At 35.2% G+C, this 24970-nt stretch overlaps 1 protein-coding gene across 1 annotated transcript in view; it reads right to left on the reverse strand.

Moving 5' to 3' along the window:
• Positions 1–24970, reverse strand: part of WDPCP (WD repeat containing planar cell polarity effector) — a 478431-nt gene that overhangs the window by 349307 nt on the left and 104154 nt on the right. The window contains exons 2-6 of the mRNA XM_003262443.4: positions 24512–24596; positions 19126–19173; positions 18221–18265; positions 16597–16667; positions 16284–16343 (exon numbers count right to left, since the gene is read on the reverse strand). Of these exons, the coding sequence (XP_003262491.2) occupies positions 16284–16343; positions 16597–16667; positions 18221–18265; positions 19126–19173; positions 24512–24596 (309 nt within the window). The remainder of the gene's footprint in view (positions 1–16283; positions 16344–16596; positions 16668–18220; positions 18266–19125; positions 19174–24511; positions 24597–24970) is intronic.

The raw sequence follows: 24970 nt of genomic DNA on the forward strand, positions 1-24970 counted from the left end.
CTAAAAGCTCTCCCCACCTACTCCTGCTCCCTTCTTCATCATCTTTCACATCTCCCCCACAAATCTCTCACGTGGCTAGTACTATCTTGCCATCTGCTTCTTAGAAGACCCAAACTGACACTGAGCATGATTGAAAAGGATTTCAATTAAAGGAATGCATGTATAAATTGTTAAAATGTCAGAGAATACTTGGAATTAAAACAGCTGTTTACTCTCTTAACTCCACCCCACAGCCTCTCATCCCACTCTCAAAGGTAATCATTTTCTATTCTCTTAGCAGCTTCTTCTGTTGCTACCTCACACTTCTAAGTAACATGATATGTTAGTTAGAAATGCATTCTTGTGTATGTAACACAAACCTGAAAACTCATTAGTTAACCAAATAGGGCTTGTTATTCTCACTTGGGAAGAAATATGAAGTTGAGAAGTCCAGGACTATAAAGCACCTCCATGATGTCATCAGATACCGGGCACCTACGTTCTATTCCCTCCCCGCTTAGCAGGTATGTTTTTCTTTCTTTCTGTCTCTCTCCTTCTTTCTTGCCAACAGCTCCAGCAATTAATGCTCCCCTTTCCCTGCACTGATTTCCCCCTTTCCATGGGATTATTCTCATTAGTATACCAACATCTGTTATTTCTCTCATCTAAAAAAGAAAGAAAAAATTAAAACCTCTTTTGACTCCATTTCTCCGTCAAGCTCCTACTCTATTTCTCCATTTTCCTTTACAACATTAACCCTTTGTTATAAGCCCCTAATTTCTCTCCTCCCATTTTCTCTTAAATACAAGAAAAAAAAAGCCCATTAAAAAGTGGGCAAAGGGCATGAACTGACACTTTTCAAAAAAAAAAGATATACATGCAGCCAACAACCATATGAGAAAAAGTTCAATATCACTGAGCATTAGAGAAATGCAAATCAAAACCACAATGAGATATCATCCCACACCAGTTAGAATGGCTATTACTAAAAAGTCAAAACATAACAGATACTGGTGAGGTTGCAGAGAAAAGGAACACTTATACACTGTTGGTGGGAATGTAAATTAGTTCAACCACTGGGAAAGCAATGTGGAAATGCCTCAAAGTCCTAAAGACAGAAATACCATTTGACCTAGCAATCCCATTACTGGGATATACCCAAATGAATATAAATAGTTCTATCATAAAGACACATGCATGCATATATTCATTGCAGCACTATTCACAATAGCAAAGACATGGAATCAACCTAGATGCCCATCAGTGGTAGACTGGATAAAGAAAATGCGGTACATATATACCATGGAATACTATGCAGCCATAAAAAGGACTAAGACCGTGTTCTTTCCAGGAACATGGAAGGCGCTGGAGGCCATTATCCTTAGCAAACTAACTCAGGAACATAAAACCAAATACCACATGTTCTCACTTGTAAGTGGGAGCTAAATGATGAGAACACATGAACAAAAAGAGGGGAAAAATAGACACTGGGGCCTACCTGAGGATGGAGTGTGGGAGGTGGGAGAGGAGCAACAGAAATCACTACTGGGTACTCAGCTTAGTACCAGGATGACAAAATAATCTGTACAACAAACCCCCATGACACATGTTTACCTATATAACAAACCTGCACATGTACTCTTGAATCTAAAATAAAAGTTTTTTAAAAAATACTTTCCAATCAGGCTTCTACCATCACCTTCCATTGAAACTGCTTTTATCCAGATCATGAATGACCTGCATGCTCCTCCATGCAGTGGCCAATGGCCAGCATCTTGTTACAGGTATCTTAGCACACTAGTAACACTCCACTTTATTCTTGAAACTTGGTTTCCAGGACACCACACTCCCTTCATTGTGCTCTACTTCTCTAGCTACTCCATTCTGTCTCCTTTCTTCATCTCCCCTTTTCTCCATCTCTCCAATCTTAAAATGTTAGTGGACTCTAGGGCTCAGCTCTTCAGTCTCCTCTGTTTCTCTGTCTACACCCACTCCTTTGGTGATCTTCACCAGTCTTTTGTCTTTTAATGCCTTCTGTGTTGCTGCCACTCAAATTTATACATCGGGCCCAAATCTTTCCCTCAACTACAAATTCCAATAATCAACAATCTATTTGACTTCTCTAATTGGCTATCTAATGGGCATTTCAAACATACCATGTTCAAAATAGAACTTCTGATAAGTCCCTCAAAAATATCCCTTCTCAATCTTCCCCACATTAGTAAATACAACTCCATTCTTCCAATTCCTCAGAAATTTCCTCTATACCCCACATTTGACTCATCGGCAAATTCTGATGCCTCAACACTCAAAATATACCCAGAATCTGGCCATTTCTCACCACTCCACTGCTATCATCCAGTCAAAGCCACCATCACACCTTACCCTGGACTACGGCAACAGCCTTCTAAGTCATCTTTCTCACTCTCTTCAGTCTATTCCCATCAATAGCTACAGTGATCCAATTAAAAAGTAAATTGAATCATATTTCTCCACTCAAAACTCTTCAAGAGCATCTCTTCTCATTTAGAGTAAAAGCCAAGCCCTCTTGATGGCCTAGAAGACATATAACTAGTGTCACATTTCCTTTCTGACCTCAATTCCTACTACTCTTCTTGCTCATTTCACCCCACTCATATCAACTCCCTGCTATTCTTCAAACATGCCAGGTATACTCCCATCTCAGGGCCTTTGTACCTGTTGTTCCCTCTACCTGGAACACTCTTCCCCAAGTATCTTCCATGGCTTACTCCCTCACTTCCTTCGTATCTTAATCTCAATCTGGGGATACTTCATTAAGTCCTTTCCTGGCCACCAAATATGAGGCCCATCCTGCCCTACCATCCCCCATCATGCTTTCTTTCTTGCTTTTATTTTTCTCTAGTAGTTGCACTCTCTTACATACTACATGTTTTCCTTATTCATCTTTTCTTGACTCTCTCCTCTTTTAGAACATAAGCTACATGAGAACAGGGATATTGGTCACTTTTGTCCCTTTTGTTCACTGCTATCCCCAGCACCTAGAATACTATCTGGCATATTGTTGGTACTAAATAAATATGCATTGAGTGAATGAATGGTCACAAGCTGCCCCTACCCTTTCTGGATCATATCTCAGATTCAGACTTTTAAAAGAAGGCAAAGAGCAGAAGCTGAGAAGTTATAACCCAATTCTTGGAAGTCCCACCAATGACCTCTGCTTAGCAAAGCAAGATGTGCTTCATATGGCCAACTGCAGCTGGAAGGGGAACAGGAAAGCTAAGAATTTTTAATTGGTTATATTGTTACTCTGAACATCAAGGTCAGTTCATAAGGAAAAATGGATGATGGACAAGCAATGAGTAGTGTCCTCAATAGACGCTATTTCTTGATTTAGTCATTGACTTCCTATTACCATAAATGCAGATTTATCATATCTCTTATTATCTCTTATTAATTATCTTACATTAAATGATCTATCAGTTCCTTTCCATCTCTTCAACATCCTTCCTGGAACCTCCCATTCCCTGCCCCTATTTGGACTAGCTGCTCTCTGAGACTAAGGCACAGTCATTCTAAAACTTTGTTTCACCTCTTTCCTGTATGAAATTCACTGTTTCTTGATTCCTAAGAATCTTGTTTACTCTATGGCTTTAGGGCACCACATCTTTCAATAACTTCCTGAGAAAAGTTCTTGGCAGGTAAAATTTTTTGAGAGCTAATAAGTCTGGAAGTGTCTGGCTTGAATGACAATTTAGAATTTTAGATACAGAATTATAGGCTAAAAATCACTTTCTTTCCGAATTTTGAAGGCCTCATTGTATTCTAACTCCTCGTGTTACTGTTGAGAAGTCTGATATAATCCTGATTCCCAATCTTTTGTATGTATCTTGCTGTTTTTTCTTTTCTTTTTTTTAAACTCTAGAAGTTTTTTGGATTTTCTTTTTTTCTCTCTTTGATTTCCTAAAATTAACAAAAATGCCTTTTCTAAAATTCACAAAATATGCCTATTAATCTTTTTTTAATCATTGGGTCCTTTCAAACTACAGACATGCCTTCAGTTCTGGGAAATTTTCTTTTATTATTTCTTTGATTCTTCTCTTCTGTTTTCTATTATTAGTTAGATATTAAATCTTCTGGCCTAATACTCTAATTTTTTTTTATCTCCTATCACCTTTGGTTCATTATTATGTCCCTTTGTCATTCTGTTCCACATTATAGGGATATTTCAACTTTATCTTTCAAATTTATTAATTTTTCTATTTATGCTGTCAAGTTCTTAACTTGCAAGAATTCCTTTCCCCTTTTCCTGATTATTACTTTTTTTTTTTATTTTTTATTTTTTTGAGATGGAGTCTCGTTCTGTCTCCCAGGCTGGAGTACAGTGGTGTGATCTTGGCTCACTGCAACCTTCGCCTCCTGGATTCAAGTGATTCTCCTACCTCAGCCTCCCGAGTAGCTGTGATTACAGGTGCGTGCCACCACGCCTGGCTAATTTTTGTATTTTTAGTAGAGACAAGGTTTCGCCATGTTGGCCAGGCTGGTCTGGAACTCCTGACCTCAGGTGATCCATCCACCTTGGCCCCGCAAAGTGCTAGGATTACAGCCATAAGCCGCCGTGCCCGGCCAATTATTCCTTGTTAAAAACAGCATACCCTTCTTGTTTCTAGGATGCCACATCTTCTCATTTCTCTGTGGATACACATTTTAATTCTCTGAATTTACTTCCATTTACGGCACTGTCCCTGATTCTATTTTCTGAAGCCTTAGACTTACAGATCTGAGATTTACAGATGGAGAATTTCCACAAAAGTATGGTGATCTCTGGCTCTCTGATTATATTTAAAGGTGATTAGAAAGTTGGTTTACATGGGTAGGCTTGTTAACTTGAGCCTCATTGTAAGGAGGTTAGTTGGCACAGCCACCTTTTCAGAGAGAACTGTCAAACATCAGTATGTATACGTTTTACTCTGGGAAGAATAATCTGTTTTTCCAGAGAAGGATCCTCTAAGCAAGTAACATAGAGACATAAGCCTTGTTGCTGGAACAGGGAAAGAGTTGGGAAAAACCTCACTATTCTGGATACAGACTCAATTAATCACCTTATTTTCAGTCTAGCCACCTCATGTTTACTTTTTAATGTGCTTAGTGTTTTCAAGTCCGGAAACCCTGTGGGTTGGTGTCTCCCAAAAATTATTCCATCTCATTTTCTCTTTATACAAACTTTCAACATACTCCCTTATTTTAAGTTCTACCTCCTAATGCACCTGGTCATCCCAATATTTGTGCCTTTCTAGGGTTCTATAGTACTACACTTTTACTCCCCATTGGTATCTTTTGCTGTAACCACTGATATTTCAGGAAAGCCTGTGGTCTGTAAAGTCAGGTACCACATAGCCATCTGGTTTGCAACTTCCAAAAACTGGTATCTCCTATTTTCACAGCCTTTTTATTATCTTTGTCCTCATGACTTTACATCTTTTTTTTTCCATTGCTTTACTATAATTTAGTGAAGTTATAAGAGGAAATGAGAATAATAATATAGCTTTAATTACCCACGTTTAATGGGAAGACCTATGTGTGTTCCATATCTCACTGTGATTGAGGATATTTTTATTTGAATATTTTTTCTATAATTATGTTTTGCTGAAAAACAGTATGATATACAGTGACTAAGGGCATGAACTTTGAAGCCACCTTGTTTGAGTCTGAATCCTGGTATGACTTACTAGTTGTGTAATTAATCTGTATTCCTGTTTTCTCATCTATTAAATGGAGATATAATAGCTATCTCATAGGGCTGTGAGGAGTACAATGAGTAAATATTTGTTCTATGAGAAATGAAAATGAGTTAATATGTATAAAATACTTAAAGATTGCCTGACACATAGGAAATTCTATATAGATTTTAAATAAAAAATGTACATTCAGGTAATACAGAACTTAAATACATATAGAATTGAAGAATATCCTATTACAGGATATCAGTGGTAACTAGAATTGTGTCTTCCAGTGCATTTTTGAATAATTTTACACACATAAATACATATCCATGGCAAATTAGAAAATTTATGTTACATAAATGGAATCACAGTATACATAAAAGGTTCTGCACTAATTGGCAGACACAAGATAGTTCTCAATTTTAAACATTTACTTTAATTGGACATTTATGTGAATGTTTCTGTAGCATACATATTTAACAATAGAATTGCCCTCCAATTGGCAATTGTACACTCTGACCAGTGATTTATGAAAATACTCATTTTCCTATAAACTTACCACTAATATCTGAGGCTATTAAATATTTGCTTATCTCCTGAGTGGAAAAAATAGTATCTCACTGCTATTTTAATTTGCACATTTTAATGCTTGGTAGGAAAAGCTCTTTAAAACCATCTGTATCTGAGAGGGATGGGGAACTGGGTGGAGGAAGAATAATAGGCAGATTCAACAATATTGGTAATAATCTAATTCATTAGTTCAGTGTTGGGTTCACGTGTTTATTTTATGACACATGAAAAAGAATATATGTAATGTATTAATGTAAGTTCAAATATTATGTGTTAAAATAATTAGGCCATATGTACAGTATATGTATATCAACTATGTAATCTTTTAAGCAAATATTTGTAAGTAAAGGTCTGCACAGTAAAAGGATAAATATCAAACGGTGAATAGTGGGTAATACTGAGTGGCTGAATTAGATGAGTTATGTCCCTTTGGGCTTCTCTGTGTTTTCCAAATTTTCTGCCTTAAGCATGTCATTTTTATAATTTTAAAGAAAACCAGTAAATACTGTTTTTTTAAGTGGGAAAATATAAAGTGCTAAGCTGCCACATACTGGCTAAATTCGGTAGCCCCTACACAGTACTATTTATTTATCATAATAGTGAAACTAGCCCAACCCTGAAACAAAACAGTTGTAGAGTATGTCAAAAAAGGAAATCAAATACATATCTATGGAGCAATCTTTTCGGACTACCTTTCTAACCCTTAATTTGTACTTATCGAAAGACAGTTTTTCTTTGATGGTACATTTCCCCTGACTAGGAATGTTGTCCTTTCCCTTTCTACTTGCCTAACGTATGTCCTTCCTGCAAAGTCCAGCTATGTCCAGTCTCCTTTATGAAATCTTAACCAACTACTTTAATCAGCAACAACCTCTGACCTCACGATACTGTACTTTAGATATTAAACTTTAGATACTGTATCAACAAATATAACATTTAATATCAAATTATCCTTTAATATTTTATAAATTAGTTTCATTTCCCAAATATATTTCAAATTTCCATCTAATATTTTCACTAGTCCATAACATAAAAATGGGTTTCTTGTAGAGCCTCAACAAATGCCTGTTGATAGACAGCTTAATAATAACAACATTGAGACTTGTAAGTAGTTAAATATTAAAACAGGAATCAAAATATAAGTTAAGGCTTTTTCAGGCCCTCTGACTTCTAAACCCTCTAATTTTTAGGGAAATAAACTTCACCACAGTTCCTCATTACTCTTATTGATCTTTCTGTTTCTTCTGTTAGCTTAATTTTCCTCTCCTGTCCTCCAAATGAGAAGATCTTTGGCTCTAGCTCTTCTCCCAAGATACTCACCTCCTCCTTCTTGAGGGCACCCTCTTAGATGGTTTTAATATCACCTCTTAGGTGATTTGGGAGGCTGTCTCCTCTGAAATTTTCAACTCCAACCTTTCAATCCAGTTCCATACTTCCAATAATATCATCATTTGATTATCTCTGGTCACTTCACATGTAACAGAGTCAAAACTAAATTTTTTACCTGTCATTCTAAATTTTTCTGACTTTCAAAACCCTCTGCACCTTAACCTCACTGTACTTACCATTTGAAATGATTTCAGGGCCTCTGGTTCTCATGTGTTACCCTACAACCCACTGCCAGGCTAATCATTCTATAAGCGTAATTTTAATATGGTACTCCGCAATATGAAAGTGTTTACAGTGTTACAGGACAATGTGTCAGTTCCTTAATATAACATTCAAAGTCCCCGACAAGGAAGTTCCAAGGTGCCTTTCTAGTCCTTTCATTCTTCAACATGAACCATCTATTTCTAAATGGGCTCACCTCCTCACTACTATGTAGACACCCTATTTAAGTCTCAGTTAATATAATTCCCTTTTTCTGGAATACTTTTCCTTTCGGCTTAACCAAATTTTACACAGCTTTTTAGGTCTAAGTAAAGTTATAAATTCTCCACAAACTTTTTCTTATTTCATGCTATGCTTTCTCTAAACTTCTACCATCTTTTTACTCTGTGTCATACAATTTGGCACTCATTAGTGTCCTAGTGATTTCATGTGTCTATTTTCCGTGACTAGATTATGCTCTGGACCCAGCCCATGCCTTACATTTCTTTAGTGACTCCCACAGTTCTTCCCACAATGGCTGAAATCAATACTGTGTGATGAGTTTTGTATAAATAATAAACTATTATTAATAGTTATAACTTGAAAACATGGTTTGCCTATTATTATTTTATGAGAAAAGCAAATTGAGTTTCGCACAACTTGACAAAAAGAAAAATCAAGTTCTACAATTAAGGGAGTTGTGATCAAATGAGTTTCATAAGGTCACAATTTATCTGTGATAGGCTTGGAAAATAATTTGTACTTTTACATAGCCTGTCAAATAATTTACCAGAGGCATTTAAAAAGGAAACCATCTTTAGTTGGCCTTTTATGATTATGCCTGAAAATGCAGAATTGTTATGGATGGAAACCATGGTACAGCTGACTATGTTATATCCTTTTATAGTTAAATTTACATGCACAATTCAAGTAATTTAATCCAAAATGAACATATATGAAGTTACATCCATACTTAATGATAATACTGTTTTAAACTAATTGCATAATAATCTACAAACATGAATGTGACTTAAGCCATAATACTTTATTAAATTCAAAAATTCCACCAGACTAATGAACAATTTAATAGTATATTAATGTCAAAACTATTATTCTCTAGGAACAGATTTATAATGGTTTAAAAAATTCAAAGCAGGAAATTATTAAACACTTTTAGTGAAATGATTTTAGGAGACCAAAAAAAAAAGAGAAATAAATAGCTGGTAAAACTAAAACTATATATCTCATACCTTTTAATGTATCCCAAACTAGGGATAGGCATTGTCTGAAAAAAATCAACTTTAAAAGACAATTTTTATCCTGAACATATGTATAGGTAAGTCTTGATTTCAAAACCATTCTGGGAGGTAGAAGGAAAATGGTGGATGGGAGGCAGGACTAAACTAAAGCTCCCACTCAGACAGACAGAGCAGCACGTGGGGACACACATCATGAACTTAACAGAAAAGCCAAAAGAATCCACAGACCCTTTGAAGGAAGTAGATTGCTCCTGCAGGCCCTGGGAAACAGCCCCAAAACTGTGAGTGCCCGAAGTGTGAAAGTGGGAAAGGGGGATCATCCACCCCCGAACATACACCCTAAATGGGGAACCTGAAGGTCTAGATCACAGGAGAAGGATCTCACCTTACCTGGAGCTGAGACAATTTTAGAGAGCCAAGCGAAACAAAAGGGTAGAAAAAGCAGTGGGAAGAGAACTATGGGCTCTCAGTCCCCAGGGAAGCCATTTCTGACTTTTGTCTTGCAGAGGTCTTTGGGAAGGGCTCCCTGGGAAAAGACCACAGGGAGAAGGAAATTTCCAGCTCAACTTTGTAACAGTTTCAACCAAATGTGAATGTGAAGTTTGCTGGACAGAACTCAAGGGAGGGGGTGAATGGGGAGTGCAGACACAGCACAGAAGAGACAAAGAGTGATATTATATAATGATAAAATGATTTGTCCAACAGGAAAATATCACAATCCTAAACATATATGCACCTAACACTGGAGACCCCAAATTTATAAAACAATTACTATTAGACCTAAGAAATTAGATAGACAGCAACACGGTATTAGTAGGGGACTTCAATACTCCACTGACAGCACTAGACAGGTCATCAAGACCAAGTCAAAAAAGAAACAATGGATTTAAGCTATACCCTAGAAAAAATGGATTTAACAGATATTTACAAAACATTCCATCCAACAACTGTAGAATATACATTCTATTCATCAGCATATGGAACTTTCTCCAAGACAGACCATAGGATAGGCCACAAAACAAGTCTCAGTAAATTTAAGAAAACTGAAATTATATCAAGTACTCTCTCAGACCACAGTAGAATAAAACTCCAAAAGGAACCCTCAAAACCATGCAAATACATGGAAATTAAATAACATGCTCCTGAAAGATTTTTGGGTCAACAATGAAATCAAGATGGAAATTTAAAAATTCTTTGAACTGAACCATAATAGTGACACTGCCTATCAAAACCTCTGGGATACAGCAAAGATGGTGCTAAGAGGAAAGTTCATAGCCTTAAACGCGTACATCAAAATGTCTGAAAGAGCACAAACAATCTAAGGTCACACCTCAAGGAACTAGAGAAACAAGAACAAACCAAACCCAAACCCAGCAGAAGAACAGAAATAACAAAGAGCAGAGCAGAACTACACGAAACTGAAACAAACAAACAACAACAACAAAAACACACAAGATAAACGAAACAAAAAGCCGGTTCTTTGAAAAGATAAATAAAATTGATAGACCGTTAGCAAGATTAACCAAGAAGAGAGATGATCAAAATAAGTTCAAAACGGGAGATATTACAACCAATACCATAGAAATACAAAAAAAACATTCAAGGCTACTACAAACACCTTTATGCCCATAAACTAGAAAACCTAGAAGAGACGGATAAATTCCTGGAAATATACAACCTTCCTAGATTAAACCAGGAAGAAATAGGAACTCTGAACAGACCAGTAACAGGAAGCAAGACTGAAATGGTAATATAAAAAATTGTCAACAAAAAAAAGTCCAGGACCAGACAGATTTACAGCTGAATTCTATCAGATATTCAAAGAAGAATTGGTACCAATCCTATTGACACTATTCCACAAGATAAAGAGGAAATCCTCCCTAAATCATTCTGTGAAGCTAGTATCACCCTAATACCAAAACCAGGAAAGGACATAACAAAAAAAAATAACACTACAGACCAATATTCCTGATGAATATAGATGTAAAAATCCTTAACAAAATACTAGCTAACTGAATCCAACAACATATCACAAGATAATCCACCATGAGCAAGTTGGTTTCATACCAGGGATGCAAGGATAATTTAACATACCCAATTCAATAAATGTGATACACTGCATAAACAGAATTAAAAACAAAAATCACATGATCATCTCAATAGATACAGAAAAAGCATTTGACAAAACCCTCAGCAAAATTGGCATAGAAGGGACATCCTTAATGTAATAAAAGCCATCTATGACAAACCCACAGCCAACATAATACTGAATGGGGAAAGGTTGAAAGCATTTCCCCTAAGAAGTGGAACAAGACAAGGATGCTAACCCTCAACACTTCTATTCAACATAGTACTGGAAGTCCCAGCCAGAGCTGGAACAAGATGAGGATGCTGACTCTCAACACTTCTATTCAACATAGTACTGGAAGTCCCAGCCAGAGCAATCAGACAAGAGCAACAAATCAAGGGCATCCAAATGGGTAAAGAGGAAGTCAAGGTGTCACTGTTTGCTGATGATACAATCGTTTACCTTGAAAACTCTAAAGACTCCTCCAAAAAGCTCCTAGAACTGAAAAACTAATTCAGCAAAGCTTCAGGATACAAAATTAACGTACACAAATCAGTAGCCCTGCTATTATCAGTAGCCCAACAGCTACCAAGCTGAGAATAAAATCAAGAACTCAACCCCTTTTACAATAGCTGCAAAAGAAAAAAACTACTTAGATATATACCTAACCAAGGAAGTGAGAGATCTCTACAAGGAAAACTACAAAACACTGCTGAAAGAAATCACAGATCACACAAACAAATGGAAACACATCCCACGCTCATGGATGGGTAGAATCAATATTGTGAAAATGGCCATACTGCCAAAAGCAGTCTACAAATTCAATGTAATTCCCATCAAATACCACCATCATTCTTCACAGAACTAGAAAAAACAATCCTAAAATTCATATGGAACCAAAAAAGAGCCCGCATAGCCAAAGCAAGACTAAGCAAAAAGAACAAATCTGGAGGCATCACATTTCCCAACTTCAAACTATAATACAAGGCCATAGTTACCAAAACAGCATAGTGCTGGTATAAAAATAGGCACATAGACCAATGGAACAGAATAGACAACCCAGAAATAAACCCAAATACTTACAGCCAACTGATCTCTGACAAAGCAAACAAAAACATACAGTGGGGAAAGGGCACCCTATTCAACAAATGGTGCTGGGATAATTGGCAAGCCACATGTAGAAGAATGAAACTGGATCCTCATCTCTCACCTTATACAAAAATCAACTTAAGATGGATTAAGGACTTACACCTAAGACCTGAAACTATAAAAATTCTAGAAGATAACATTGGAAAAACCCCTCTAGACATTGGCTTAGGCAAGGATTTCATGACCAAGAACCCAAAAGCAAATGCAATAACAACAAAGATAAATAGCTGGGACCTAATTAAACTAAAGAGCTTTTGCACAGCAAAAGGAACAGTCAGCAGAGTAAACAGACAACCCACAGAGTGGGAGAAAATCTTCACAATCTATATATCTGACAAAGGGCTAATATCCAGAATCTACAATGAACTCAAACAAATCAGTAAGAAAAAAAACAAACAATCCCATTAAAAAAAGTGGGTTAAGGACATGAATGGACAATTTTCAAAAGAAGATATACAAATGGCCAGCAAACACATGAAAAAACGCTCAACATCACTAATGATCAGGGAAATGCAAATCAAAACCACAATGCGATATACCACCTTACTCCTGCAAGAATGGCCATAATCAAAAAATAAAAAAAAAATAGATTTAGTGGGGATGTGGTGAAAAGGAAACACTTTTACACTACTGGTAAAAATGTAAACTAGTATAACTACTATGGAAAACAGTGTGGAGATTCCCTAAAGAACTAAAAGTGGAACTACCATTTGATCCAGCAATCCCACTACTGGGTATCTACCGAGATGAAAAGAAGTCATTATACGAAAAAGATACTTGCCCATACATGTTTGCAGCAGCACAATTCGCAATTGCAAAAATATGGAACCAACCAGCCCAAATGCCCATCAATCAACAAGTGAATAAAGAAATTGTGGTAAATATATACCATGGAATACTACTCAGCCATAAAAAAGGAATGAAATAATGGCATTCACAGCAATTTAGATGGAATTGCAGACCATTATTCTAACTGAAGTAACTCAGGAATGGAAAACCAGACACTGTATGTTCTCACTCATAAGTGGGAGTTTGATGTGAGGATGCAAAGGCTTAAGAATGATACAATGGACTTTGGGGACTCAGAGGAAAGGGTGGGAGGGGGGTGAGGGATAAAAGACTATAGATAGGATACAGTGAATACTGCTCGGGTGATGGGTGCACCAAAATCTCAGAAATCACCACTAAAGAACTTATTCATGTAACCAAACACCACCTTTTCCCCCAAAAACCTATGGAAATAAAAAACAAAAACAAAATCAAAAAATAAAAACAGGAGAAAAAATAAGTAAACATCCTGAAACATAAAATAAACTACTATCCTCCAAAAAAAAGAAAGAAAATCATTCTGAATTTATAGGTGATGGGAATTAGTTTTTAAATGGTACAATGTGCAGATCATTGGATTGACAACATCAACTAAGCTTTGGTAAATGATGAAAACCTATAAATCCTCATTGTTTGACACAGAGAAAGATCCAATCTCAGATTGCATCCTCTGAAATCTTATGTTGCTGTGGTTGCCTGGCTCATTTTTAAACAATTGGACTTTTTAAAGCAGTAAGGGATGACAACTAAAATAAATTCGTAAATCCTAAATTTACCATTTCTTGGGAGAAAATGATGTACATTAGCAGAGGAATAGCCAAATTAAAAGACCGAGCATCCAAATGTGTTAGCATGAAGATGTTGATGAACTTTTTCACTCCTTTTCTAAGAGTTATAGAGCATTATGTTGCATCAGCTGACATGTTATCTCTGGAACCACCATACTGGATATGTGCACAAAAGGAGGTCCCTTGGGGAGCCTGTTGAGGTGGTTTACTTACTTTATAACTAAGGAAAATTTAACAAAAATTTAACTAAAAGGGCTAAGGAGGGGGTCATTTCCTTAAGCTAATAATGTAGCTTGAACATCAAAATTTTAATTTATTGTGATACCAGAGATCTTTTGAAACAGAACATACACAGATTTTTAGAAGAACTAGCTAACAGTCTTAACTAGAAACTGAAGAAGTGAAAGGATAATGTTAGGAGGTCTCTCAAAGACTTTAAATATGTGAAGACTAACCTAGACCTGTGGGCAGGGTGGAGGTGAAGTTACCTTGTTAAAATATATGACATCAAGAATGTGCTGAGAGTATAAGGTCTATTTTAGAAATATCTTTATAATCATAGAAACGAAGCACAGAATATAACAGAACAACAAAAAAAGATAAGTCCTATTATAAATGTTAAAAGCAGATTCATTGGTACACCAGCCTAATTAACCAATTAGATTACTGTAAATTACAAAGGTAATTATATATATATTTTATCATGAAAATTCCCTTTCTGAGTTGAATTAATGTAATAGTAAGGGACATTCTTCTCCAGACATCCCTTCATCAGACACACACACAAAATTACTATTAAATTACAATTCATTAAACTCTATCTAAAAAGGATTGTCTGTTGGGATGCTCCACTGCATATTTTAAGATGCCCAACATGTTCCAACTTACCCTGTGTGATGGGTAAGGGTGGAGGCCATGAGACATGCCTCTTATTATAGGTGACAGGCTGGCCCTCTGGTCAAATAATTCTGAGCCTGTTTTTAACGTGAGTAATGGCATTAAAAACTACAAGTTTGAGTTGTACTAAGTTTGAAACTTTCTGGAGCGTATTTTGTATTCAAGTTTTAAAGTCTGATTGAAATGTACTATTATGCAAATAAGCTATAATTTTTTTAAATGCCATCCTTTTTAATAGCAACCTAAGGCAAATTTAAGAAGTATTATAATTCTGAAAATGCTAATTCACCCTTGTAAACGATCTCTGAAAAATAAAAATTTATGCCAGTTGAAAAGGTAACTAAATAGTTGCCTCCATGAGTAAAGGTAGACTAGACAAAAAAATGAGGAAAAACTAGAATCCACAAAAATGATAGTATATATTCAAATAGTAGATTAAGATCTGTTAATAATTGCTACAAATTTGATGTTGTAGCTTTATGAATAGAACCATGGGCCTAAACTACAAACAAGAATGATTACACAAAATAAATCACATTGTAAAAAAGAATTTAAATTAATATACGAATATTTGATTCCACACATCAGTTACAATTATTATTAGAACTAATGCAACTTCAATTCCACAGATGACTAATAATTATTTTTTTATCACAAGTATACTAAGTTTTTCTAGGCATAGAGTACCTTTTAAGCCTACCAGCAAAGCTAAAGCATTTGTCATTATCTTGTAATCAGTGTACACTAATTATTATGTTCTGAATCTACCCATTCAATACTTAGATCACTTGTCTAGGCCTTAACACTATTGTCCAATAGAACTGTCTGAGATGGAAATGTTCTGTATCTGCACTGTCCAATATGATAACATGTGGCTATTGAACATTTAAATGCGGGTAGTGCAACTGAAGAACTGAATTTTTTATTTAATTTAATTATTCAGTCACATATGACCAGTGGCTACCATAGTAAACAGCACAGCTTACAGGGTTCAAAAAGTAAGACTAAATATCTTGTTATGATAGGTCTAACTGTATGTAGTTGGCTTGTTGATTTGCATAAGCAATGATATTCACAAATGCTTACAAGAGTAGTATGCCAAAATGTCTTTCGCCCTGTGGTTTCATCTTCACTCAAAACTATTATTAAATCTATGCCAGCAAACATCTACTACAACATTCAGACAACTTCAAACAAAAAAATACAATATGAAAAGATTTTTATTAGTGTTTGTATGTCAGTACAACTATACTGATTAATACTGATTAATGAGCCTGGTGGCCTGTGTCAATCTGTCTAATGTTAGCTCTAGAACAACTAGAATTCAAACTATGAAATAACCACTGCTAAAAAAGTTTTTGTCCATTACCTAACATAACACAAGAATACCAATTACTACATAGTTTTCAGCTCCATTGGTTAAACACTGCAAAGGCTTGTCAAATCATTTTACCTGACAGACATATTTGTTCTTCCATTTGCTCAGCACACACCGACTGTTTTGCATCAGCTCCTGAAGTACAACAGAAAAAGAGAGAGCGTAGTTGGCTATACACATTGTCATTATCAGTTAAAGTGCCTCTGATTTGCAAGCAAAAAAAGATCAACATGCCACACAAAGATGCAACTGTTTTGGGACTCATCACTGGACAAAAGCAAAGCTATCATCACCATGAGAGTTGATCCTTTATGAAAATTAAAGCTGTTGAAAGATGTTTTAAAAACAGATTTGTTTGTTGCCATTTTTGAAACTTTTTGAAAGATACCTCCAACTCTTTGAGCGAGTCTCGGAGTTTTTCTGGGCGTCTGTTTTTGAGCGTCCAAGGATAATCTCGTGCTGGCAAATAAAACATGTACTACAGTTAGTTAAACAAGATTTAAAAAGGAAATTCTGCTTAGCAGTGTGCCTTAGGAAGATTAAAATAAAACACCTCTATAATCGAGAGGAAGTGGGCTTCATTTCCATCATCAAATGACAGCCTTATGAAAGCCTTTGTCATAGGAACAGTATTTTTACCACAAAACAATCTCCCTAATCATAATTTTACGATGACAACCAACAAGGCTTGGAGAATCCCTGGGAAAGTCCGCTAGGCTTGTGAATCTAGTAATTCATAGTAAATGATGTACTCTTTACTAACTTTTTCAAGTAAATAATTAAATGTTCAATCCAAAAGAAATTCCAAATTCTACAAGTAACCTACTCAGACCTAAAAAAAAAAAATATATATATCATGAGTAAATGAATATAATGAGCAAAGAAATAAAATGAAAAGAAATAAAAAATAAAACTGTACGTAAAAATATATGAAGTTAAGCATTAAAGCTCCACATTGGAAAAATCATCTGAGGGAAATCCAAGTTTTAACAGATTAGGCCCTAACAGTGCTCTTTTTAATTTAAAACAGTTATCTTTAAAGTATACACCACAATTGAATGATAAGCCTTCGTTTTGCTTTAAATAAATCTAATTGAAAGATAAAATTATTTAGTAGAGTCATCATGTTAGCCTAAAATAAATTAAAAATAGTTCTGTTTAAAATAATTTAAAAACATTAAACATGTCTATTTTATCAGAAAAATGAATTCATCTTTGGATTCTCCTCAGTAATAATTCTAAACAAGAGTTATATGTGTATTTGTGCTTATGTGTGTTGTACGTACATATACATATATATAGTATACATAGATACTTAAATTTGAGAGTATAATTGCTATACATCTTATTTCAGCAAATGAATTTGGGTCTATAAACAATTTTGATGTAGAACGTATATGCAAATTTTTAAATCTGTGTTGCAGCTACTAATACATTATTTTTTTAAATTAAATGTCAGTTCAACCATTTAAAATACAAGAGAACAAATAGGATTTTCAGCTCTAGCTGTAATCCAAAAAAATCTTAATGTATGTTTAATTCTATGTCATTAAAACCGTATTACATTGTCGCCATAATATATACACATACTTATATACTGGAGATCAGAAAAGACTAGAGTGAATAAAATGCTAATATTGATATTACAAATATTATTTTCTTAAAAATGGGTAAGACATGTCAACAATTTAGGCAAAGTATGAATAATTAAATGTTACTATCAGAATTTAAGCTTGGTATAATTATCCTAAATATAATAACTAATATATAGTTCATTATGAAAGTTTATGTCTATATAAACATACATTTTATCAAAACTGAATAGAGATTTCAACGACCTAAATTAGAAAGGCCTGACAAATACAATTGTTACTCATATGTTTATATTCCTAAGTAATAGGAATTTAAGAAATTTGGAGGGAATAATGTTTCCTCTTTGTTCCAGATGAATATTTTATAATATTGAACTTTCCAGTTTTATAATAATTCCAAAAAATATAAAGTAAGCTTACACTCTGCCAGCTTCTGCTTCTCTTCTAAGTCACCATGCTCTGTCGCTGATATTGTGGCAGAAAGGATAGAAAGAAAAAAACAAAAGTAGAATTTATTTTTATTATAATGCCTTGTATTTTAATATGTACACGTATAAGTTATTATTAACATTACATGCATTATTGAGATTAATAAATTATGCTTAGGTTCTAAAAGGACAGTTGAAAAAAATGCCATAATTTGCATGTTTTCATTTCATAGAGATATTTCCTAAATTTGCAGTGAAAGGGCACAACAGGTGGACCAATATCCTGAGCTTCCAATCTGATCAGATAGGAAAGAGAACTGCAACAGAGCCCAGAACAGAAGCTGCTTCAGTCTGTCATCAGAACCATGAAGTCAGCCTATTAACCACCAAGGTAAGCACACAGGATGCTCACACAAGCCCACTTCAACGGAGACCAAAACAGGAAGTAACTCTAGCTAGAAAGACCTTTTGGCCCATCATAAAACTTCTGGGATTAGCAGGATTAATCAGATAAAGAAAATTGATCATTCACTCAGAAATGCCTATTTCAGATATCAGGTGAGGATCCAGGAGGCCAGCATCAGTAGGACCCATGCATTAACAATGCCCTCTACTGGGACACTGATAAATAAACGTGAATAGACTGCCCTATTATCAGCCTGATCAGCAGTAAAATGAAAACTTTCATGTCTTTCTACAGCATTTTCTCGATACTAGTTTATTTTATATAGAACAGATAGATATCAACCTCAGCATTTTTCTGAAGAACTGAAGGGACTTTTCTTAAAATTCTAGAATTTATCTAAAGCTCATAAGAAGAGAGCTTTTAATGGTCAGTATTTCAGGGTTTAGAATATTTAGTTAATAAAAATTAATTGCACAGAATAGGTACTTTACCTGGTGGATCTTTCTTGTCATAATACTGGTAGATCCCAATGTCTCTATCTATAGAAAGGAAGAAATAACATTAAATTATGATTTAAAAGTCCCAGAGAATAAGAAGCCAAGCCATACTATATTAGGGGAAGGATAGGGAGAAAAGCAGAAACAGTCTCCTTATGTTACTAGAAATAAAATGGCTCAAAAGCATCTGGAGATGAGTTCATCTATTCTAGGGATATGCAGAAACTGGAAAGTTTATCAGTCTAATGAGAAAAGATTTACACAAAACTAGAATGGCATGAGAAAAAGATTAGTAAAGAACTGAAATCAAGAAAGACCAAGTTTTCTCTTTCACACATCCTCTGATATTTTTCACAGGGTGCTACCAAAAGGAACTGCCACTAAGCAATGCCAAATGAAATAAGTGGATGGAAGAAAATGCCCTGTTGGATTCTGAGCTGTGGTTTTCTTTTTTCCAATTTAGCTCGAGTCTAGTTCCTATCCTACGGCATTTGGGAGAAATCCGCAGAAGAGAAAGGGAAGATTAGAGGAAGGTTTGGATAAATTATTATCTGAAACTTGTTTAGACAGGGAAAACCCCTTCTAAACCTAACTTCGGACACTTTGCTGGGGCTACCTAAGAAGCAAAGCTGGGCTTCCTAGATGTCAAGATTCATTTAACCAAGGAATTATTCCAATTTAAATATAAGAGAACAAAATAATTTTGTCCATTTTATTCATATCTATGAATAATAAAATATTTCTTTCATTGAAGGAACATTTGTTTTCTTCCATGCAAAATAATTCTCAGTTACTAACATAAGGATAAAGAGTATACAACTGTTTCTAAAGAGGTGGAAGCAGTACAGGCTGCCCCCTAGTGACTGACTGCTCCAGAGTTTCTCAAACCGAATGATAAAACTTCAAAAAAAAGTATTACTGCTATAATTAGCTTTTCAAATACAGTCTTTCAAAATAGTCAATTGCGTGTACTTGTTAAAGCTCTATTTTATTCATCATGCCATTAGTAGAGGCATACAATTTTAAAGAATGCAGATTTATTGCGAAAAATCATGAGTAGGACTTCTTGGATGCTGATATTTTATTTGTTGTCCTGGATGGTGATTTTATGGGTGTTTTCACATTCTGATGGTTTGCAACATAATCTTATGATCTTTACACTTTTCAGTACATACATTATACTTCAATAAAAAGGCTTTTTTTTTTTAAATCTAAGAACCACAGGCATTACATATGCAGACAATATCTCTATTAAAATATTCCACCCTATAATTATACCGATCATTCCATACATCCAAATATATATCACAACTCTAGAACAGAACTATGAAGATCATAAAGAATCCTGAATTATTTGCACAAGTCTGACCTACTGCATCTGGCCCAGAATGGGACTGTCAAAACACAAGCAGAATAAGGAGAGCATCCAGTTAAGAAAACCTGCCCTACAGTGGGTACCAGAGCTGGATAGGGAAGGTGTCCATTTAGAGAGTCAGCCTGACATGGTGTGTTAGAACTCCAGCAGGGTAAGAACACTCACATGAAGCAACAGCCTGGTGTAGGGTATTAGAGGCTAAACAAGGTAAGGAGGACATTTACATATGGGGGCAGCCCAACATGGTATATCAAATCCCACATGGGGTGAGAAGGGTATCCATACAGGGGAGGGAGTAGCCACAGAGATAGGGGATTGACTGCAAACAGGGTGAATGATAAGTCAATAAATAAAAAATAGGGGAGCCCCAGGTTTCCCATTGTCTGAGAAGAAAAATACAAATATGGAAAGGGAGAAAATTAGAATGAACCCTATGGTGGTAGATAGGAATGAGATGTATCAGTGTAGACTCATGGTTTCAATATAGACAGATAGATACAGAAATAAATGTGGATGTAAATACGTGTGTATACATACATACATACATTCTGCAAGCTCTATCCACTGAGAGGGCCTGGGAGCAGCAATACTCCAATAATGAATGCACCTAAAGCAGAACTTGGCTTCTAGACATGCTTGCCCTCTAAAAGGAACAAAGCTCCTTAGAGAAGTGACTGATTCCTAGGCTAGGGAAAGGAAATACAACGTGAGTCTGGAACATTTGTTGTACCAGAAAGAATTAAAGTGCTCAGATTTTGACAGGGACATGTCAAAAAGACACAGAAGCCAGCTTGAAGAGGGTCCCTCTGGCCACATCAGGGACAATTTAAACATCAAAATAAATAATGAAATGAAATAAAATAATGATATGACTATATTATAACAACTCCATAAAGTGGAAAACTTGAGTCCACAGAGATAAAATAAATTGATCATATATAATAATACATTTAAAGCGTGATGAGGAACAGGATATTTACATAATTTCAAGGTACTTCCCTATGAAATACTTACTAATCACAAAGAAGAAAGTAACTTTGCAGTGGAGAAGCCTAGCAGACACTGTCTTATCAGGTAATCATGAATATCACCAGGCAAGGGACAAACTGAAATCATGCACCACCTGATAGGATGCACTGAAATGCATAACCTGAATCTAATTGTGAGGAAATTTCAAATATAACCAAATTTACAATCATCCTACACAATAACTGGCCTAATATCTTCAAAAATGTTAAGGTTATGAAAGTTTAAAAAAAAAGAAGAAGGATGAAGGATAACCCAGAATGAAGGACACTAAAGAAACATGATAACAATGCAATGTGTTACTGTGAACAAAATCCTTTTCCTAAAAAAAGAACACTGATGGGACAATTGGTGAACTGGTCCATCTAGACTGAAGTACATCATTGTTAATTTCCTGATTTCAACGGCTATACAGTAATGCAGGACAAAATCCTTTTTGTAGGACATATACATGAATGTATTTGGAGGTGATAAAGCATCAGGCTACAACTCTCAAATGGTTCAAGAAAAAAAATTCTCTGTACTGACAATTTTTCTATAAGTTTGTGATTATTTCAAACATTTAAAAAATAAACATCAAGCATAATGAGTGCACATTAACAGGGTTACTAATTTAGTCTAGATACCAGGAAAGACTTCTCTAAGTGACTTAATAAAGCTGAGCCCTAAAGAAGTAGAATTCATAAAAGGTTAAATAGAAGAATGTCCCAATAGAGAGAATGGGTAGGCCCTGCAAAAATGCAGTTGGGGTTGAAGACCATTCTCATGGGGCTACTGTGCACCACTGTGTGATTCTTTTCTAAAAACCATACACTTACTCAGAATAGAAGGAACAGGGACAGAAAACTTGAGGACACAGGGAGGGGCAGGGAAGGAATTTGTTGGGCATGAACAGAGGACGAGGGTTAAAAGGGGATCAAGATGGAATAGCTCAGACTTCCAACCATGGGGTCCAAGCTGGGTAGGAAGATAAGTGAAGAAGCCCCAATGGACTAGGAGACTGTCAAGCGATTAAAAGACTGACCATCTCGAAGCATAAAACCTAGATATATGAGAAAAAGGGAATAAGATAAAAAATGGGCAATTATGATTAAAGAAGAAAACATTTCAATTAAAGATTTCCACCAGCAGTAAAATAAGTTCACTTTGGGATTTCTTTTTTCTATTTTCTGAGATTTCTTTTACACTTTTGAATTTTGAATTTTTTCTGCAACGTATTTTTAATTTCCAAGAGACCTGTATAACTTCAAATGTTTTCTGAAGCTTCTGTTTTTGTTTCTTGCTTCATAGATTTAGTATTTTTCCTTAGGTCTCTGTTGTACTTTTTTTCCCCCTTCCTACATTATCTCTGTTTCTTCAGAGATCCATTCACCTATTCATTTTGTTTTCTTTCCTGTTGAAGATATTCCTCAAATATCTAGTGATCCTTCATTCTCTGTTTGTATTTACAAGTGAGGCACTAAAAAACTGATTGGAAGTCCTGTGTACACAAATAAGCTTGCCAACTGGTGGGCTTCACTGATCAGCCAAGGACTGGGGTATTTCACCAAAGGACTCCCTCAAACGTCTATGTACATAGGTCTTCTTTCTAGGGTCATGCCGTCATTCCAGAAAGGAATATCTCAAGCTCCTTCTTTCTTGGAAAGTGTACAAATAGATATGACATTCTCAGAACCAAGTGGGATTAAGAAGACCTCACCCATCAGTTTGTAGGCTTCCTTCCATTTCATGCCTGTTTTCAGTTCAGCAGGTCTTCTTCCACTGCCCCTGGTGTTCCCAACTTTAGAGCCTCCTTAATTAAATATTTCCACAGTATGAAAGGTATCTCACAACTTTTCCTGCAAACTTTCATGTCCCTTTACTGTCACTCTCATGACATATACCATCTTCTACAATATCTGGCTCCTCAAATTTCTGTATCTTTCCAGAATTTTGAGTCATAAATTGGCTGTCATTGGAACTCTCCTCTGCAGGCAATTTATATTCAGGTTTTTCAGCTCTGCTAATTCCTCTTTCTCTCCCATCTTCCAAAATTTGTCCAATTTCAGTTGTCCCCTCTGTCGAAAGGGTTTATGCCTTCTTTATTTTTATTCCTTTATTGGCATCTTAGAAGAGTTTTAGGAGGAAGCAAACAAATGTTAAATCTACTTTAACTGAAATTTCAAATCTTTATACATTTTAAAGCAGATAAACTTGATGAAAACATCAGTCATCCTTAATTCTATATTTGATACGAAGAAACAATACTTTGTAAGGTAAATCATTTTCTTAGTAATGATGCTTAAAAGATATAAATAATATTCTTCTCCTAAATACAAATGTTACTTTGTATAAAGATTTTTTTAAAGATATTTCTTATAAAGTATACTGTATCTTATGTTAATAAGCATCATTAAAACACACATATTATTCCCCCCCCAAAATTGTGAAAAACAAAGAACGTGAAAATAATCGTACATCTTAGCTATATGTTTGAAATGTTATTTTAATATCAAATAGAAATGCCTTTACCATTAGCTATCCTGTACATATTTATGAATATAAATGTTATTATGAAGAATCCCAGAAAAAAAAAATTGAACATGTGTGTATCTTTTTTTTTTTTTTACAGTTCAATAAATTTTATTATTTATTTATTATTTTAGAGACAGGGTCTCACTCTGTCACCTGGGCTAGAGCATAGTGACACGATCTCGGCTCACTGCAGCATCAACCTCCCAGGCTCGTGTGTATCTTAAGAGAGAACAAACATTAAGCCAATAAGATTAATTTTCAAAACTGAAAACCTAACTCAAGCTGTAAATATTAAGTTAGTAAGAGTAATTAAAAGGAATTATTTTCCATTAACCAATTTTTCATTAAGAATAAAGAAAGAATGCAACTGCAGCTGGAGAATTCAGGCTCTAACCTTTGCTGGTACTTATTTATAATGGTGTAACATATTTGAAAAATATTGAAATTAATCCAGAGCTCATTTACCCGCAATGTGTAAGGTATTCTTCAAAGACCACAGGTGCAGTTCAGTCAAGCAGAAAGACATCTGATGGCAGAAGGAATCTCTGTCCTGTTTAAAAAATAATTAAAAAGAGGTGCCAATTAATTATCTTCTATTGCCAATAAAACCAAGATACCTTAGAAATAGTAAAAAGAATCATTCGCCACAACTGTTATTTGAAATATGGTCCATTAGAATAAACATGCTCTAGTGTATCCTTGGTTAACCATCCAGAAATAAACTCTAGAAAGAGGAAAAATATACTTCTTTTCCTGGATTTAGTATGTCATCACATTGAGAAATGTGGTAAGAAGAATATATATAGTATTTGGGTTTTCAATAGCATATGTTTGGTTAAGGCTCTGAGTATATTTAGAATTATTTAGTATTTAAGCATTTTTTTTAAGTTTTATTTTAAGGAAAGGAAACATCTGTTGGTAGTT

This window comes from Nomascus leucogenys, chromosome 14 (assembly GCF_006542625.1).
Source record: "Nomascus leucogenys isolate Asia chromosome 14, Asia_NLE_v1, whole genome shotgun sequence".
NCBI lineage: Eukaryota > Metazoa > Chordata > Mammalia > Primates > Hylobatidae > Nomascus > Nomascus leucogenys.